The following is a 20,341-nucleotide window of genomic DNA, read 5'->3' as shown; positions in this document are numbered from 1 at the left end:
CAGGAGTTATTAGAAACAGCTCCTCCCTCTGGGGAGATGCAGTCCCAAATGGGTGTTTGGCTTGGCAAGAGGCCAGTGTCTTCATGCGAATAAAAAATTCCTTCCTCTGGGTAAAAACAGCTTCTTTCAGGGTACATGACCTGGCTTGAGGAGGCTGAGCCACATTTCAGTACTCCCTGGTGCCTTAGATGAGCACTTTGATACGGAAACCAGACTGCTGGACCATCCACAGTGACTTTGGGAATCTTAGCACAAATGTGAATCCTAATTCACCTGGGCTACAGGCCCTCTGGTCAGAGTCATAATTTTTGTGTATCTTGAAATCTTCTGAATCTATGTGTTGTGGCCACAAATGTTCTCAATAGATTCATTTTAAGAATTTGTTGAGATATCTTGATTTCAATACTGTTATTTTCTATGTAATGTGAACATTAACCTTGAAAAGTTGTGTGATAATTAATTGCCTAGAAAAAGCTCAGAATACTTTTAACTCCTATTAGGAATCTTTATTCTCTTTTAGACATTAGAGCCTGAAGGTACTGTGCCTCTTCTCCTTTTCAGCGTAATTGAATGGAATATATTAGTAATTTATTCATTTTCATCTCTTAAAGCTAACATGAATAAGAGGTTTTCTTTCACCACTAATTTAATTTTTTAAAGTTTACTTATTTATTTCGAGAAAAAGAGAGCACAAGTGGGGGAGGGGCAGAGAGAGAGAGAGAGAGAGAGAATCCCAAGCAGGTTCTACACTATCAGCACAGAGCCCAATGCAAAGCTCGAACTCACAAACCATGGGATCATGACCTGAGTCAGAGTTGGACTCTTAACTGACTGAGCCACCCAGGCACCCCTGATAATTTGTTTTCAAAAAACAGAACCAAAAGTCCCAGGATATGTTAGCTAGAATACTTAAAGGTGGAGACAGGTGAATTAAAGTTTGTAAAATCATTTCTCCTGAAAAGGCTTTGTGTAAAATTACTACTAAGAAAATGGACAAAGGAAAAATAGACAAGAGATAAAATGAGTACATAAAAAGGTTTGAGGTCAGTGGCACAGTCAGACATGTATTCTATTGTGAGCTGAGCTTTTATTATATCAATAAAGATTTTTGTCTACTACTACCTAGTGTTAATGATGACAAACAGATAAAAGAAACAAACTTATAAACTTCCTGGGGAAGAAAAAGGTTGATCAGCAGTTGTGGAAGACAAATTAGGCAATACAGATAGAAATTCCTCAGCATGTCGGTGCCATTTGATCCTTCAATTCCACTTCATGCATAAGGATTTATAATAGGGAAAATGAGAAGCAAATTTAATATGCATTAATAGACTGGTTAAATAAATTGTGATATTCACTTAATAAAATACTATAGGGCATATAAAATTTCTACTGCAGAAAAGCTTTTTAGAACGTAAACATTCTTAAAGAAATTTAAAATTTAAAATATATACTCAATTAAATCCCAGATTAAAAAAAGGCACGGAGAAAAGCAAAAATAAAATGACGATACAAGTTTTATTTATTTATTTATTTAGAGAGGACTATAGTGTAAAGGGGGGAGGGTCAGAAAGAGGGAGAGGGTGAATCCCAAGCAGGTTCTGAGCTGTCAGTGCAGAGCCGGATGCAGGGCTCCAACCCATGAACCATGAGATCATGTCAGGAGCCAAAATCAAGAGTTGGATGCCTAAGCGACTGAGCCACCCAGGCGCCCAGAAAATAGAAATTATTTAGGTGGATGTTTTGTATTCTTTCTGTCCTACAAACTGTCTGAATTTGTTTTTTACTCTTCTCCCTTCCAACAGGACATACTAAACAGCTAAGCCTTATTGATTTAATAAGATAAGAATAATAATTAATAAGATAAGAATAGCATTTTGGGGGCACCTGGGTGGCTCAGCTGAGCGGCCGACTTCAGCTCAGATCGTGATCTCACCGGTCCGTGAGTTCGAGCCCGTGTTGGGCTCTGTGCTGTCAGCTCGGAGTCTGGAGCCTGCTTTGGATTCTGTGTCTCCCTCACCCACTCATGCTCTCTCTCTCTCTCAAAAATAAACATTAAAAACATAGCATTTTGTAGTTTTTTAAAAAATATTTTTAATGTTTATTTATTTTTGAGACAGAGACAGAGCGTGAGCAGGGGAGGGGCAGAGAGACAGGGAGACACAGAATCCGAAGCTTGTTCCAGGCTCCGAGCTGGTAGCACAGAGCCCGATGCGGGGCTGGAACCCACGAACTGTGAGATCATGACCTGAGCCGAAGTCGGACGCTTAACCGACTTAGCCACCCAGGCACCCCAGCATTTTGTAGTTTTAATGTAAATTTCTTACAGGAGATAGGTACATGTGTTCAAGTATATGCATACACAACACACACACACACAAACTCTCGCACACACACATTAAATTTGTTATTTACTGAGGTGGGGAAGACTCTGCAAGGAACTATTTAAGGGGACATGAGGCAAGAGAGAAACAAAAGTAAATACAGGTCAATTTATTAGAGAGTAGGCCACAGCTCTTATAAAACGTAGACATATATGGAAAGGTCAAAAGGAAACACTACATCTTGGAATGGTCCGTGATGATGAGGAGTGACAGTGAGCAATTTACCTGCTGGCTCCTGAGCCTATCATTGTTCAGACTTCACCTCACAGGATATTTATTTGTCCTTTATTCCAGGTTGCATTACGCAATTTATCAGGGTAGTCAAGGGGGCATGGTGCTTCTTCCAGGCTCAGAAGTAGTAGGAAAAGCGAGTGCCTACGGTAGGAATGGGAAAGAAATGGCGTCCTTCTTCCCCAGAAGAACACCAAGACGCTGATCAGTCCAAGGCAAGGAAGCCAATCGCCAATGCGCTGTGCTGTTCCTGCTCAGCTGTTTCAGGCTTCCTGTGTAAAGAACTACCATGAAGATGGAAGCAATCCAGTACCACCAGCTGCAGAAACAGAAGTAGGTGTCTGAGTGAATCTGAGCACGAGTACATCAAGAGGGGTGTTTATATTGAGTCGAATCTATCACCCATTAATCACCTTTCAACCTACTTGTTAAGGTCTGAGTTTTTGTGTCCCCTTACCCCAAATTCACATGCTGAAATCCTAATCTCCTATATGATGGTGTTAGGAAGTGGGCCCTTTGGGAGGGGAGTAGAACATGAAGTGGAGCTCTCATGAATGGGATTAGTGCCCTTATAGATGAGACCCCATAGAGCTCCCTGGACCCTTTTGCACATGAGGGGACAGCAAGAGGACTGCTGGCACCTTGATCTTGGATTTTCCAGCCTCTAGAACTATAAGAAATGTTTGTGGTTTATAAGCTGCCCAGGCTAAAAAATAAAAGTATAATTAAACTTTTAATTTGTTACCATTTGGTAGGTGAAAAAATGCTTTTTGGTGTGAATTGAACATGAGATGCTTTTATGAAAAGTATGCTCGACGCTTTTTTCAGTGTCCTCAAATATGATTTCTTTTTCTCGGTACGAGTCATTGGCCCATTTTCTATTAGGTTGTTCATACTTTCCTTTTGTGATTTTTTTATGAACTCTTCATAAGAAGACTAGACTTTATCAGAGATTCATTGTAAATATTGTGCTTTGGTTTTACATTATTCTTTTGACTTTGACATTTTTTGGTCTTGCAGAATTTGTTGTCAGTTTTCTTGTTAAATTTATCAATCTTTTCTTTTGGGCTTCTGGATATTTAGTCAGAATTAGAATGACTCTCCCCACTCTGAGGTTCTGATGAATTCTCCCGTATTTTCTTTTGGAAGTTCTACTCCCCCTCCCCTTTTTTTAAATTTATTTTTAAATTTACATCCGAGTTAGTTAGCATATTGTGCAACAATGATTTCAGGATTTAAGATTCCTTAATGCCCCTTACCCATTTAGCCCATCCCCCCTCCCACAATCCCTCCAGTAACCCTCTGTTTGTTTTCCATGTTTAAGAGTCTCTTATGTTTTGTCCCCCTCCCTGTTTTTATAATATTTTTGCTTTTCTTCCCTTATGTTCATCTGTTTTGCATCTTGAAGTCCTCATATGAGTGAAGTCATATGATATTTGTCTTTCTCTAATTTTGCTTAGCATAATACCCTCTAGTTCCATCCACGTAGTTGCAAATGGCAAGATTTCATTCTTTTTGATTGCTGAGTAATACTCCTTTGTATATGTATACCACATCTTCTTTATCTGTTCATCCATCGATGGACATTTGGGCTCTTTCCATACTTTGCTTATTGTTGATAGTGCTGCTATAAACTTTGGGCTGCATGTGCCCCTTCAAAACAACATACCTGTATCCCTTGGATAAATACCTAGTAGTGCAATTGCTGGGTTGTAGGGTAGTTCTAATTTTTAATTTTTTGAGTAACCTCCATACTTTTCCAGAGTGACTCCAACAGTTTACATTCCCACCGGGAGCACAAAAGAGATCCTCTTTCTCCACATCCTTGCCAACATCTGTCATTGCCTGAGTTGTTAGTGTTAGCTATTCTGACAGGTATGAGATGGTATCTCATTGTGGTTTTGATTTGTATTTCCCTGATGATGAGTGATGTCGGGCATTTTTTCATGTGTTGGTTAGTCATCTGGATGTCTTCTTTGGAGAAGTATCTATTCGTGTCTTTTGCCCATTTCTTCACTGGATTATTTGTTTTTTGGCTGTTGAGTTTGATAAATTCTCTATACATTTTGGATACTAACCCTTTATCTGATACGTCATTTGCAAATATCTTCTGCCATTCTGTCGGTTGCCTTTTAGTTTTGCTGACTGTTTCCTTCACTGTGCAGAGCTTTTTATTTTGATGATGTCCCAACAGTTCATTTTTGCTTTTGTTTCCCTTACCTAAAGAGACATCTTGAGTAAGAAGTTACTGCGGCCAAGATCAAAGAGGTTTTTTGCCTGCTTTCTCCTCTAGGATTTTGATGGCTTCCTGTCTTACATTGAGGTCTTTCATCCATTTTATTTTTGTGTCTGATGTAAGAAAGTGGTCCAGTTTCATTCTTCTTCATGTTGCTGTCCAGTTTTCTCAGCACCACTTACTGAAGAGACTGTCTTTATTCCATTGGATATTCTTTCCTGCTTCGTCAAAGATTAGTTGGCCATATGTTTGTGGGTCCATTTCTGGGTTCTCTATTCTGTTCCATTGATCTGAGTGTCTGTTTTTGTGCCAGAACCATACTGTCTTGATGATTACAGCTTTGTAGTATAGCTTGAGGTCTGGGATTGTGATGCCTCTTGCTTTGGTTTTATTTTTCAAGATTGCTTTGGCTATTCAAGGTCTTTTCTGGTTCCATACAAATTTTAGGATTATTTGTTCTAGCTCTGTGAAGAATGCTGGTGTTATTTTGATTGGGATTGCATTGAATATGTAGAATGCTTTGGGTAATACTGACTTTTTAGCAATATTTTTTCTTCCTATCCAGGAGCATGGAATATTTTTCAATTTTTTGTGTCTTCAATTTCTTTCATAAGCTTTCTAAAGTTTTCAGTGTATACATTTTTTACCACTTTGGTTAGATTTATTCCTAGTCATTTTATGGTTTTTGGTCCAACTGTAAATGGGATCGATTCCTTGATTTCTCTTTCTCTTGCTTGATTATGGTGTATAGGGAGGCAACCAATTTGTGTGCATTGATTTTGTATCCTGCAACTTTGCTGAATTCATGGATCAGTTCTAGCAGTTTTTTGGTGGAATCTTTTGGGTTTATAGAGTATCATGTCATCTGTGAAGAGTGAAAGTTTGACCTCCTCCTGGCTGATTTGGATGCCTTTTATTTCTTTGTGTTGTATGATTGCTAGGCTAAGACTTCCAACACTATGTTGAATAACAGTGGCTAGAGTGGACATCCCTGTCTTGTTCCTTACCTTAGGGGGAAAGCTCTCAGTCTTTCCCCATTGAGGATGATATTAGCATTGGGTCTTTCATATATGGCTCTTATGATCTCAAAGTATGATCCTTCTATCCCTACTTTCTTGAGGGTTTTTATCAAGAAAGGATGCTGTCTTTTGTCAAATGCTTTCTCTGCATCTATTGAGAGGATCATGTGGTTCTTGTCCTTTCTTTTATTGATGTGATGAATCACATTGATTGTTTTGCATCTACCCCCCCTTTTTTAAACATTGAATCTGAGTCATGTAGAATTTATCCTAGTGTCCATGGACCTCTCTCTCCGTCCAAGTTATTATCTAGTTGTCCCAACACATTTATAGAAAGTCCATTTGTACCTCTCTGATGATTTGAGGACCACCAATATCCTATACTACATTGGGCTGTCCTTCTTGACCCTTCCATAGGTACGTTTATTTAACTAATGCCTACTTTCTCACTAGACTTCAAATTACATGAGGGTCAGCACTGTGTCTGCTTTGTTTTGCCTGTGTCCTCAGAGCTTTTACAGTACCTGGTACATAGCAGGTACTCGATAAGTATTTGTTGTGTCTCAGAATGTTTATGATGTTCTAGGACAATGTTTCAGTTTTCCCCACAGATAGATTTAAACAAGACTTAGTATTTTAATTTAATAACAAATATTTTACAGAGCCTGAAAATAAAGAAATATGTAGTAGACATACATTATGTGCCTCAGTTGAGGTACATAACAGTTTCTCTTAAGCAATGTTAATTTATTTTAACCAAAAACATTTGATTCAATCAATATGCTAATAGGAGTCAAAAAATACTGAAATGTTATGTCTAGATGAAATGAAACATTTTTATTAAGCACCAATAAGATAAAGTCAATTTTTATAGAGAGTAGTCACTGGGACTTTGCGGATACAGTGTTGATTGCAATCTTTCATTCATTCTTACCTAACCCTGGAAGTCCAAAATATCTCATAAGTTGCATTTTTTTTTCTGGAAATCATGATTTTGAAACAGAAGCATCTGCTTTTCAATGCAACTCTACTATTCTTTTGTTGCTGTTTGACTTCATTTGATCCCCACAACTATCATACCAAGTAGGGAATTCTCTCCTTTTTATAGATGAGGAAATTTAGATAATCATATCCTATAAGTGGCAGACAATTTGGGGATTTGCAAAGACCTCAGATATACTCCTTGCAAATGTCAATAATCTACTATGTTTAAAAAGTGCAGCATTCCATTGTAGGATTATTAATACATTCAAATAGTTGTATTTCATTCCTCATTGGCAAAGCAGCAGCATGGAAAGCAAAACAGCACACAACTTCAATCGTTTGCAATTATGTATCAAAAATCATACATCCATGAGAGAGCAAATAGTTAATTAAATGTTAAATAGTAACAACATATTTAATAACAGTTTTAATGGTATAAAAAATAAAAGTCTAAGATATCCCTTCTATATTTAGCAACTGATGCTACATTTCTCCATTTCCTATTGGGATAACTATTATATATCTGTATATACATATGTGTGTGTGGCATTTTTTTCCTTACTTTAAAGGAAATTGAATTTAAATTTCTTAATTCTATGCAAAGCAAACTCTTTAAGAATCAAAAATTCTGTGATAGACACCTTACTCTACTGTTCAAAATAAAAGAGCATAGGACTGGAATATAAAAGACTTAACCCAACTATCAATAAGAATTCACTGTATTGTCATACCAAATGACTGTGTACAAGTCACACAGTTTCTCTGGTGATCTGATAGACCCACATAATGAGAGAAATTTGCAGTAACAACCCTAATGTTCATTCAAGCTTTATATAACTTAGAGTCCTGTAGTTCTATGATCTGTCTCTAAGCATCCCACTCTTTATGACTATCCAGATGCCAATTTTAGCTGACTAAAAAGTATGTGATACATTTACCAGACTAAACAGTAGTGATAAAAGAATACTATGATCTTTTTGTTAAATTTTTTCATCTTTATTTATTTTTGAGAGAGAGTGAAATAGAGAGAGCGAGTGAGCAGGGGAGGAAGAGAGAGAGACAGGGAGACACAGAATCCAAAGCAGGCTCCAGGCTCCGAGCTGGTAGCACAGAGCCCCATGTGGGGTCAAACTCATGAATCATGAGATCATGAGTGAGCCAAAGTCGGATGCTTAACTGACTGAGCCACCAGGTGCCCCCAAATGTACCATTATCTTAATTTAGGTAGCTTTGGCAGACTTTGTAAAAAAAAAAAAAAAAAAACCCACTATTGGGTGAAACTGAAAGAATTCTGCAAAGTAACCTTCTAATTGATGAAAATATCCCAGAGCTGAGGCATATTGCAATTATATACATAACTGCATTTCAGCTGAACAACTTAAAGTCATTTGATTCTCTAAAACAGAGTAAGTCAATAAATCTAATATTTTTCGAGTAAATTGTATGTATTCTATACCAAGTGTTCAATTGCCATATCCCAATAGTCTGAAAAATACATTATTGTTAAACAGAATAAATCTTCCAGTGCCTAAATAATAGTGTTAAAAGTTAACTTCACTTGAAATTATGATTCTTGAATAGAGTTTTTGGAATCCCAAAGTTTAATTCCACTGGCATGTGCAGTCTACAGGTTCCTGAAGAGTGTGCATGACTTCAGTGCCATTTCCTGAGCAATACAGAGGCACAGACAAGTTTCGCACTCCATTTTCACGACAACACTTGCAGAATCTTAGATGGCTCTCGATATTGATGTTATATATGGTAGCAGATGGGCATTTTCCATCACAAGATGCAACATTTATCTATAAGGAGAGACAATGAGAAGAGAATTCTCAAAAATTTTAAAAACTGGCTATTTGATTCTACTAAGAAATCAAATGACAGCAAAACTTTATTATCACGTTAACTCTCAAGCTTCTATATGTTAGAAGACTGCAAAAAATACCAGGTTGAAACTAGTAACTTGAATAAATCAAAGAGATATACCATGGTGATGCCTAAGAGAGCAAGGCTGATGTAAATTAAACTATGAAATAAATGTGAATACACAACTAGACAGGTGTATGTAAAATGTTCATCACAATCTAATGATTCTATTGTAATCTATATTATATCATGATGCATGTAGACTGAAGCATTGGAGAGGTCATATCAAACAGGGTAAAGTTAGAACTAGGACTTTTTTGCTGAGTAAAATTGCATAGTTAAGAAAATATGTAGTCAAATATATTTAGCGTTAATTTCTATCTCTCTAGATTGCAGTTATGATTCAGAACTATTGATTATTTATGCAGAATATTTTAATATTAGACTATACAAATAGTCTCAAAGTTAAATATTGTGACTATCGGCATTTTTTTGGCTTACAAACACATTTAGTGCTGTGATGCATGTACTTTTGGAAAGACACATGCTTTTCATGTAACAAATTATATTTTCCACTTACAGGGTTTTGACTTCTACAGTCCTGTTTCCTTATGATTGATTTAATGATCACTTTCTGGCATATTCTTTCTTCTCGTTTGCCTGATAAAATATAAAATGTATTTATTCATCTGAAGGCCCATGTCACATTATTTCTCTAATTCAATTAAACATGTGAATATATTAAAGTAAATAATATATATATTTATAGAATATATATTTCTATATTAAGATGAACTTAAAAGTTCCCTCATATATTTTATGTTCAATATTTGTTTTCGGTTTCCAAATAGCTTTTTCTCATATTTTTTAATTTATACTTATCTCTTTATCTTATTCTCCTAGAATAGTTATCATAATCATAAATCATTCCATGCATGCAATAATGCTAGCATTAGCCTATGCTTATTACATATAGATAAAATATACACTTAAAATTCTAAAAATATGAAATGATTTTTAGAATGAGACATTGTAGAAGTATATATACATGTACATAATTAGGCATCTATACATATACACATAAATCTATTTTAAAATTAAAAACAGACTTAAAACCACTTTATCTTAATAGGTTTTAATATAAAATCATACATGTATATAATTGAATTATTTACCAACCTTTTTGAAATGTATGGATGAGTCATATTATACTTGATTTTATGGCTCTGAAATGATCTCTTATGACTTCACATTAAAAGACTTTATATTAATTAATGATATATTAATACGCTTCTGTATACGTGATGGACTATCACTTGATAATACATCCAAGAAAATATATTTAATGCTATATAAGAGTATATGCAAATAATCTCTGAATCAGGATGCAAAAAGACCAATGTTCTTACTAACTTGCTTTGCTACTTTTAGGAAACTCACGCAGATCATTCTGCTGAGTTTTCTTGTTCACAAAAGACTGGAATTAGATCTCCAGTTTCCAAACTATTTATTTAAGTTTAGCCACAAAATATTTATTTAAGTGCTCATATGAAATTCCAACATGCAAAGTATATAAAAGTTAAATTACTCCCGTTGAAGCAGAGAGGTGTAGCAAAGATTGCCTGAACTTAAGCTGTCCTTCCCAAGGTCACTCTTGACCTTCAAAGTGCTAGCTTTGGATGTCACATTTCAGCTCTCATCTTAATTTCTCAGGAGGATTTGATCCAGTCTCCCACACTCTCCTCCTTGAAACACTTTTCACACTTGGCTTCTTAAAAACACCCTCTTTTGGTTTTCCTCCATCTCATTCGTGGTTCTTCCTCAGACTCCTATACTTGTTCTTTCTCCTTTCCCCAGCCTCCCAACTATAGCCTGGCTAGAGGTTCAGGGTTGGTGACAGAGGGCAAACTGGTGTGTACCTTGTGATGCTTTCACTCAGTGGTTAGTTACTTTATTAACCTTTCTATTCTCATGTAGGAAGAAAGAATAGCCAAAAAGAAATCATCTTTAATGTGACCTCTGAGGTACCTACAATCTTCTTTCTGTCGCCTTCACCCCTGTGCTTGAGCAATCTTTGCTATTTCCCCTGCTTTCAATACTTTTTATTCTTCCAGGCTGGCTTCCCAAAGACATTCAGTCTCAACTCAGATGACACCTCACCACAGAGGCATTCTCTAACCACTCACTTAAGTTAGCAACCTAGCCCCCCACTCTCTATCCCTTTAATTCTGTACTATTTTCCTCTGTATCACTCATCACTACTTGACATAATAGTATATATTTATGTGGTCATTGTTTCTTCCCCTTCTTGATAATATGCACTAGGCATGCAGGTATTGTTTCATTCACTATCATAGTCCCAGTGCCTAAAAGAGTGTCTGATACATGGCAGGCACTTAATAGAAATCAGTTTGATAACTTCACTTGTGCAATGAATATAACTGGGACAGCATAAATTTGTTAGTTGGCTGAACTTATTTGTACCAAGAGGCATTTCCTATTCATTCCTTAAAGACTATTGCAACACACTTTGCTATTACACAGCACCTGCAATAGTATCCAACATCCAGTCTCTCCAAGATAGCCCAGTCACCCAGAAGCAAAGACTGAAGACAAGAATTCTGTGATACCAAGGCAGAAACTATTTCACAAGTCCTTACATGTCAGATGGGAGAAACTGAGGTAGCTTGGTATTATTCTGACTTGGCAGAATTGAAAGGTACTAGACCCAGGCATCGGACAGGCCTAAATCCATTACTGATTGGAGCCATCAACTTTTCTGAACCTTCATTTCCTTATCCATAGGGGAAACCATACCAACCTTCCCACCTAACCTCCCAGAACTGTTGTGAAAACTAGTTGCAATACACTCTGCAGTGGGCATAATAGTGTTGACAGTGTAGGTAATAGATGGTAGTATTGTGGTCAGTAGCATAGAATTTCCACTGTCTGCCCTCAGATAACATAAAGTACTTACTTGTTTAATAATTAACATGGGGTTATAGAATCCAAGGTCCTTACTGAAGTCACAATACCATTCTCATCATAACCTACTTAACTTTATGTTCCAAGCAAAGTTGATACCACAGACACCTCTTAAACGTAAAATCTAGGAAAATCCCATGCAATACCTTTTGGGAAATGCAACAGTGAAGAAATTTCTAATATTTAAATTAAAATTAATCTAAATTAAAAATATTTTATTCATACTCCAGAAGACTGACAAAATAATTAACCACATGACATTTAAGTAATAACATTATAAAATGTGCTTCTCTCCTTGCATTATAGGATCTGAATTTTATGAAAAAAATCAAAGTCACCATGAGGAATTAAAACTAATCTATCAAATTAATGCATGTAATATGTCCTCACTTACAGATCTTGCAACAGCCTTCATTATAAAGCTTTACAATCCCTTCATTCTAGGAAGAGAGAAGGAATAAAGTCAAAACTCACAGTGTTTGTTCATTTCCTCCTAGACTAGACATAGAAAACTAACTCTCAGTATTTTTACTAAATATCACAAAGCCTTTATAAGAAAATGATAGAAATATAACTATTTCTAATAAGAATTTGTTGTTGAAACTAGGAGCAAATATTTTTGTTTCAATTTTGATTATTTTTTTACTAGTAATATGAAAAAAGTGCAAAAAGATTAACTTACTTAAAAGAATACTTTATTTATTTATTTCTTATAACACATTTTAAATGCCACACACACACACAAAAAAAAAAACTTACCAGAACAAAGTTTTATAGGTACTCTAAATAGAAGTCATTATATTTTCAACTCCTTGAAATAACCAAACGTATTCTATGAGACAAGACTAAGTTCCTGAATATAATTAAATGTTAAAATGAGGTATCCTTTCATTAATATTTATTATTCAAAAAAAAACACCCCACTTCAGGATGACTGACTCTTACCTGATTAAGAAAATTTTATTAATTACATCTTGAGTTCTTACAGTAAGTTGTTCATTGCTTTTAGTAACTTATTAATTGCAATTTAAGCAAAAAGAATTTTGGCTATAAAAATGAACCTGTGAAATAAGATGACGCCTAAGATTCTTTCCAGAGCTGAAATCCTGTGACTTCACTATATATGTCTATCTAGCCAGCCAGCTAGCCACCATCACTAAAAGAGCACATCTTTAAAAAAAAAAATCAATAAGACCATGCTATTTCTCCGCACTGAAGAAAAATATTGCCTACACAATAGAATAGAGCGCACTTTTCATTAGGGATTGTTATCTTCTGAATAATTAACACTACAAAGGGCCTTATAAGAAAAAGTATCACTTCCAAAAATCTACTTTCCCAATGGACTCTTCTCTGAGAAAATAAGAAACTGGGATATCTAAGCTAAAGGATCAGCAATGCTGTGACATGTGCCGACTTCCACCATGGCCTGTGCTCAGAGAAGCTAAGACAAATTTCACTTAGGCCAGCATGCATGAAAAAGTGAATGACATCATAAATCTGGCTGTGTGCTTAAGAAATAAAATTGGCCCACCTCAAATAGATTATTAATTCATGGTGAAAGAGATTCTAGTCTGCTGATCAAATGATTTTTCAATAATTATTTGATCTACATGTTAAAACCCTAGAGATAGCACAATGTTAATTCAGGGAGAATCAGAATTATTTGGAACGCCATTTATAACTGAAAATGGCAAACTGAATAGAGCTTTGATGTTTACATGAAAATAAAACATACACCAAAATAAATAAGCCACTACATATGTATGTACTACCTTGGAAAACATATTATTTTCTAAGTTATATTTAATACTATATTTTTTTAGATATAAAAAAGTACAAACCATTTTGCATTCAGTCTCATTAAAAGGGGGACAGACCATACTGTAGTTGAGAATCATTGTCCCTTCATCAGTCTTAACACATTCATATGTGGTACAATTATAGTGCCAGGTACTTCCCTCCTAAAAATAAGAGAACATTACTGTTTTGCTTATTAAAATGTGATGTATTTCTCTTTTCTTAATGTTCACTTATTTATTTTGAAAGAGAGAGTATGCATGTATGTGAGCTGGGTTGGGCAGAGAGAGAGGGAGAGAGAGAGAATCCCAAGCAGGCTCCATCCTGTCAGCACAGAGCTCAATGTGGGGCTTAGTCTCACAAACTATGAGATCATGACCTGAGCCAAAATCAAGAGTCAGGTGCTTAACTGTCTGAACCACCCAGGTGCCCCCAAATCTGGTATATTTTTAAGTAGAATATTTCCTATCCAAGTCAAGAGGCAGAGAACTTCTTGTGGCATAAAATGTCTATCTGGAAATATCCCCAAATTTATCTAAAAGGATTAAAATTACATATATGGTGTGTGTGTGTGTGTGTGTGTGTGTGTCTGGTTTCAAACTAGATCTGAGATGTAAATGTGAAATAAAGCAATAGAGAGAAAAGAAACAAATAGTGTCTGTTTCTACTACAAGATTAATTATCCAATTTGGCCAAATGTCAAAGGTCTTGTTCTAATATTCCCTCACTAATTATAAAACAACAAACCATATTAGTTAACACGCCTCCTTTCTTGAGATTTGTTTATTCTTCCTTCTACTCCCTTATCACCAAAAAATTTAAAAATCTTTGGAGGACAGTGATTATTGATTTATAGCCCTAGTTTTATATGCCTTATGGTTGTTTTAAAACACATTCCTATTCTTTTAACAAATTTTTAAACATAATAACTATTTCATTCCTGATTTCAGAATTCTTATTTAGATATAAAATCAGCTGAACATAATTATAACATAATTATTGGACTGTAATTGTTGATTTCTAATTTTATTTTACAACCCACATTTTAAAATGCTAGCCAAACTCTGGCTTGCAGTTTCCTTGTGCAGTAAGGAATTTGGATGAACTTCTTTTTCTCCAGATTCCATTTTAACTTATAAATATCTTTAGGTCTTCTAGGAACCTCAACTAGAAAAGATCTACAAGTCCAGGTATAAAAGGAAATAAAATATTCAAATTCAAATTAGAATTCTAATATTCAGCTCAAATAGTACTATCTTATTTATCTGAAATAAAAAATTAGTTGTCCCATAGAAATAAGATTTCTAGATAACTAAAGTTTATCTTTGAAAGAGCCAGGAGTTAACGATCCAGATGTACATTACCTTGATTGCATTACTTGTTGAATTCTAAGATTTTATTTATTTTTGAGAGAGAGAGAGTGCAAGCAGGGAAGGGGCAGAGAGAGAGGGGGAAAGAAGGTCCAAAGCGGGCTCTGCACTGACAGCAGAGAGCCCGATGTGGGTCTTGAACTCACGGACTGAGAGATCATGACCTGAACTGAAGTCGGAATTTCAACTGACTGAACCACCCATGCACCCCAGAATTCTCAAAAAAAATATTTTAACAGGGGTGCCTGGGTGGCTCAGTTTGTGAGTTTGTGAGTTTGCGAGTTTGAGCCCCGCATTGGGCTCTGCGCTGACAGTGTGGAGCCTGCTTGGGATTCTCTGTGTGCCCCTCCCCCTGGCCCCCCTCAATAAATAAACTTAAATATTCTGAACATAATTTAATCTTTTATTTACATCTCAGGCTACCCACTGTAAATACTAGTCATATGCACAGATGGCTCCTGGATTATTGATAACAGAGTTTATGTTGCCCTGTTACTAAAAGCCCCAAATTACTGTTTTTTCAAGTACACTCTGATTCCTTTTCCCTCACTGACACCTATGTCTTCATCACTTTAGAAGCTTCCATTTTCAAAACTCCTTCCTTAAAATAATATATTATAGGGGTGCCTGGGTGGCTTAGTTGGTTAAGAGTCTGACTCTGGATTTTGACTCAGGTCATGATCTCAAGGTTCATGAGATGAAGCCCTGCTTCTGGCTGGGCATGGAACCTGCTTAAGATTGTCTCTGTCCCTTTCTCTCTGCCCCTACCCCACTCGCAGGCACGCACTTTCTCTCTCAAAAATAAACAATATAATATAATAATGTAATATAATATATTATAAAATAGACATGTCGGGGCGCCTGGGTGGCTCGGTCGGTTAAGCGTCCGACTTCCGCTCAGGTCATGATCTCACGGTCTGTGAGTTCAAGCCCTGCGTCGGGCTCTGTGCTGACAGCTCAGAGCCTGGAGCCTGTTTCAGATTCTGTGTCTCCCTCTCTCTCTGCCCCTCCCCTGTTCATGCTCTGTCTCTCTCTGTCTGAAAAATAAATAAACGTTAAAAAATTAAAAAAATAAAATAAAATAAAATAGACATGTCACTGTGATAAAACAGACAATATCAAAACTATTTAAATCAGTAACACTAGTGTGTGCATAATTGTGAAACATAGGCTATGGCACAAGACAATTGTTAATCTTATTTCATAAAATGAACAGAATTGGAGAAATCTGTTTTGGGGCTATGTGAGTAATCCCATGTAATTAAAAACACCAGAAGTAAGACCTCTAGGTAATTAAACTATTAATGGAAAAACCTAAGGATGGCAACAATAAATGTGAACTACTTTTAGGTAATGTAAGTTATGAGAAATGTACTAAATGTTATGAGTGATGTACTAAAATGAGAAAGTTCCATTTTCTAGTCTAAGGAAGGAATAGGTCAGTCTGCAAACATATATGGAGTTATTAGGAGATAACAGGAAAATTCTGAATAATTATTTCATTATTTTTAGTGGAAAGGTGTAATATAGCATTACTGACTCCTGAGATCTTCTTTGTAAAAAAAATTGTCAAATACTCAATCTTTTTTCTTATTTACCCATTGAAATCTTCAATACCTGAAATAATAACATGCTAACACCTTGAGTTTCATATTTCCATTAAAATGCTTCATTTTAAAGGAGTGAATAAAATAATAATGTTTTCCCCCTTTATTCTAAGATTAGAAAAAAGCAATTCTCAAAGCCCATTCCTCACATCTGTAAAAAAAAAAAAAGTGAGAATCTATAATAAAATATCTGTGAGAAATAAGTTAAATATATTCCTTTACAGCAGGAATTATCAGAAACTTTAAAATGTAACAAATGTAACTGTGTCTTATGTGCTGCATATGAGTGTGTTTATTGTGTGTAGAGTTGTGTGTGTGTGTGTGTGTGTGTGTGTGTGTGTGTGTCTGATAGTTTTCAAACTTACTGGACTTAAGAACATCTTAAGAAAATAGCACAGAGAGCTACCCTCCAAGGAACATATTTTAGGGACTAAGGAATTCATACCTCATATATAACTGATGTTCCATTTTCCATTTGAAATTTGCAGGATACATTTTTGCAGGTACCACAGCAATCATAATCACTTGGAGATGGAGTATATACCTGGTGCTGTATATAATGACAGTACATTTAGTTAGCCACACAACAATACCAGTAGTTTTAATGAATCCACTCTGAAAGTGCTTCCCAGTATACCTATATGCTCTCTCAGAACACCTGTAAGCATTTAAAAGGTTGAATTTGAGGCACTTCAAATAATAATTTACTTCATGATTTAGAAATGAAGTAAATATTAACCTTTACATCTAGCAGCCACGATTCATTAAGCAGGTCAAGTAAGCTGTATAGATAAATAGATAATAAGGCTCAAGATGGTACACAGGGAAAGGAAAATATGCATTATATACATTAGACATTACTAGATTACTGAACTATTCAAGTGTATACTTTTAACTTATGGAATATTCACCAGTTAAAATTCTATAGCTGCCATTTTATTATTAATTTAACTCTCACCAGAATGACTTACAAAGAATACTTACAATGTCACATTCTTTTGAACAGTTCACCATTGTAAAATTCAGAGTGTGAAAGCCTGTATGGTTATCTTTTTCTTCCAGACACTCCACTGTATAACAAAAGTCCCCTTCCAAATACTTTATCATAGACTGGCCAGGATTCAATACTGATACTTCTTGAAATACACACACCTCATCCTTTTCTAAGAAAAGAAAAACAGTCAAGGAAAAGTACTATTTTGAGGATTTTTTTTATTAATCATTCAATGGAACTTGTATTTAAGTTTATGTTTTCACTGTGATGTGTAATTTTTTCAAAACCAATAATGATCTTTCCCTTTATATATTGTTAATAACTCAAGAGTTTACTTAATAATGAATGTAGCACATTTAGTCCCACTCTTTACTGTCTGAACTGCCTTCAGAAGCTATACTTTATAGCAGATTCCAGAATTTTAGATCTAAGTGATAATCAAGCTGTTTGTTCTCTCTTCTGGAAACATAACATGACAATTTGATGGAGTAGATATAGAATGAGGCAAAAGCCAAATCAACAGTGGTAGGGCCTTTCGTGGTGGGATTATATAACATTTCATGGTTTTTAATGGTTATTTTTAGATAAATTTTTCAATTTTGTTGTGCTGCAAAATAAATAGTGCTATACATTATGCTTGATGATTAAGGTAGCTAATACAAAGTAAAAGTGGCATATTAAGGTAGGCTAGAAAGTGATGAAAATACAGCTCAGAAGCTCTCTGTGCCTTGCTAACACCGAATTTAAGCCTTCTCTTATATAAAAATGCAAGTTTAAAGCTGTTGAATAAGCTTTTTTTCCTATTAAGCTATTAACACTTAATATGAAGATTTGCTATGTTGTAGAAAAACCAACTCTATGCTTTGCAATGTTAGCATGCATAATGATAGAACAATGATCAAAGTATCTCACTTCTGGGTGGATGTTGTAAAAATAGTAAATACATGTATTTAAAAGGACCATAAAATCAACTTTCAATTCTGAAAAGCCTCTACAAAACATATTTGTTGTTCTGTCCCATTAAGGTATCTATCAGAACATTTAGAGCTATTACAAAAGAGGCAACTGAAAAATGATAATGAATTTTTATACTCAAAAACTGGCACACACTTAATCAAATGGGTTAAAATGTGTGATACAACTCAAAGAAAATACTTTTTAATTTATTAATAGTGACCAGATAAAAATCGTATTCATCGCATTTAGTAGTGAGAAGAAACATAGTTACCACAGAGATACCGTATACATCCACAGTCACTCTGAAAGTTCTGATCTACTGCAGTAAATTCTCCCTGTTAGAAAGATATTATTATTAAACATGACTTACCCAGCTTCTCATATGACAACTGTAAAGATATATACACAGTATAAATTTAGTAAGTTCCCTACCATACAGCCAGACACATATCAGGTGCTTAATAAATATTTGATAGTGAACAGGCTTTGATTAACCCGGTGGTCATTTAATTAACAGCCCACAGAAAAAAATTCACAACAAACACGATGATGGCGGCACTTAATCTCTCCAAATTTTAATTCCTTTATCTATTAAATGAGTGAAGGTAGAGAAGATGATCTTTATGGTCTTTACTGACTTGAAAATATTGCTTGGTTCTGAGCTTCTAGCGGGCAATTGGAGATAAGAGAATACTTGCTAATCCTGGAAATTGTGCTTGATGCGAATGTTCTTGATCTTCTCTATCAAGGTGGCCCAAGGTCCTGATGTTTACATGGAGCAAGGATGCCATAGTATATAAGGCAGGAGCAAAAGAGTATGGTAGAGTGACGAATAGCATGCATGGACTCAGGAATAAGGCCGTCCTGTGCCCACCTCGGCTCTGCTGCCTACAAGCTGTGTGATCTAGGGCAAGTTGCTAAGCTGGTCTTCTCCTCACTTCCCTCATCTGTAAAATGGGGATAATAACATTGCCTACCTCTTAGGGTTTTTTTAGAAAAAATAATGGGTGAATTCACGTAAAGAACTTACCATAGGGCAGACACACAGCAAGTGCAGTATAACCTTCAGGTGTCGATGAAATGCCTCCATACCAATGCTTAAACATTATCCTATCAGAAATGGTATCTATTCCTCTCAGTATAGGACCAAGTTTAAAGTTTCAAGAATTGCATTTTAAAGAGCAACTTTTTCTGAGAGCATTTTATTTTCATGTGATGTCAGTAAAAAAAATTAATTTGATTTGTAATGTAAAAAATGACTCTAATAAATTCATAGTAACATATAAAGGGTACTTTTCCCCATAAGCTAATAATATCTTACCTTCTATAGTGCTTTACAAGCTGTAGTTTCATACACATTAACTCATTTGGTCTTTTATGATTTTTAGTTATTACCCAATTCCAAAGGGATTGGAAATAAAATGTTAGAAACATGGAGTTAGAAAAATAAATCAAATTCTCCCATGGCATAGGCTCCAAGTTGGTGTGTTTAACTCCCAAGGAAGCATCCCTCTCCTTTAAAATCAGTAACAACATCACCTTAAGCTGTTTGCACTTTTTGGCTCCTGAGAATAGCGCTTGCTATGAATGGTCATGTACAAGCTTTTGTGTGGACATATGTATTCATTTCTCATGGATATACACCTAGGAGTGGAATTTCTGGGGCATATAATATATATATATATATATATATATATATATATATATATATATATATATATGTACATACACATATATATAGCCTTTTGTCTTTCACAGTGTATTCCAAAACAGATGTATCATTTTACATTCCCACCAGTATCATATGAAGGTTCTAATTTCTCCACATCCTTGCCAACATGTATTATTATCTGTCTTCTTAGTGAGTGTGAAGTGATATCTCGCTGTAGTTCGGATTTTCATTTAACT

The 20,341-nt window shown here is 35.3% G+C and overlaps 1 protein-coding gene across 1 annotated transcript in view; it reads right to left on the bottom strand.

Annotated features, from left to right (window-relative positions):
* Positions 1-8,349: 8,349 nt before the first annotated feature.
* OTOGL (otogelin like) overlaps positions 8,350-20,341 on the bottom strand; it is a 160,402-nt gene continuing 148,410 nt past the window's right edge. The window contains exons 53-59 of the mRNA XM_042947249.1: positions 18,705-18,768; positions 17,467-17,645; positions 16,928-17,032; positions 13,550-13,669; positions 12,100-12,145; positions 9,301-9,380; positions 8,350-8,656 (exon numbers count right to left, since the gene is read on the bottom strand). Of these exons, the coding sequence (XP_042803183.1) occupies positions 8,456-8,656; positions 9,301-9,380; positions 12,100-12,145; positions 13,550-13,669; positions 16,928-17,032; positions 17,467-17,645; positions 18,705-18,768 (795 nt within the window). The 3' untranslated portion in view covers positions 8,350-8,455. The remainder of the gene's footprint in view (positions 8,657-9,300; positions 9,381-12,099; positions 12,146-13,549; positions 13,670-16,927; positions 17,033-17,466; positions 17,646-18,704; positions 18,769-20,341) is intronic.

Source organism: Panthera leo, chromosome B4 (assembly GCF_018350215.1).
Source record: "Panthera leo isolate Ple1 chromosome B4, P.leo_Ple1_pat1.1, whole genome shotgun sequence".
In the NCBI taxonomy this organism is placed as follows: domain Eukaryota; kingdom Metazoa; phylum Chordata; class Mammalia; order Carnivora; family Felidae; genus Panthera; species Panthera leo.
The sequence above is the reverse complement of the archived record's forward strand: the minus strand, read 5'-3'. Positions and strand labels throughout refer to the sequence as shown.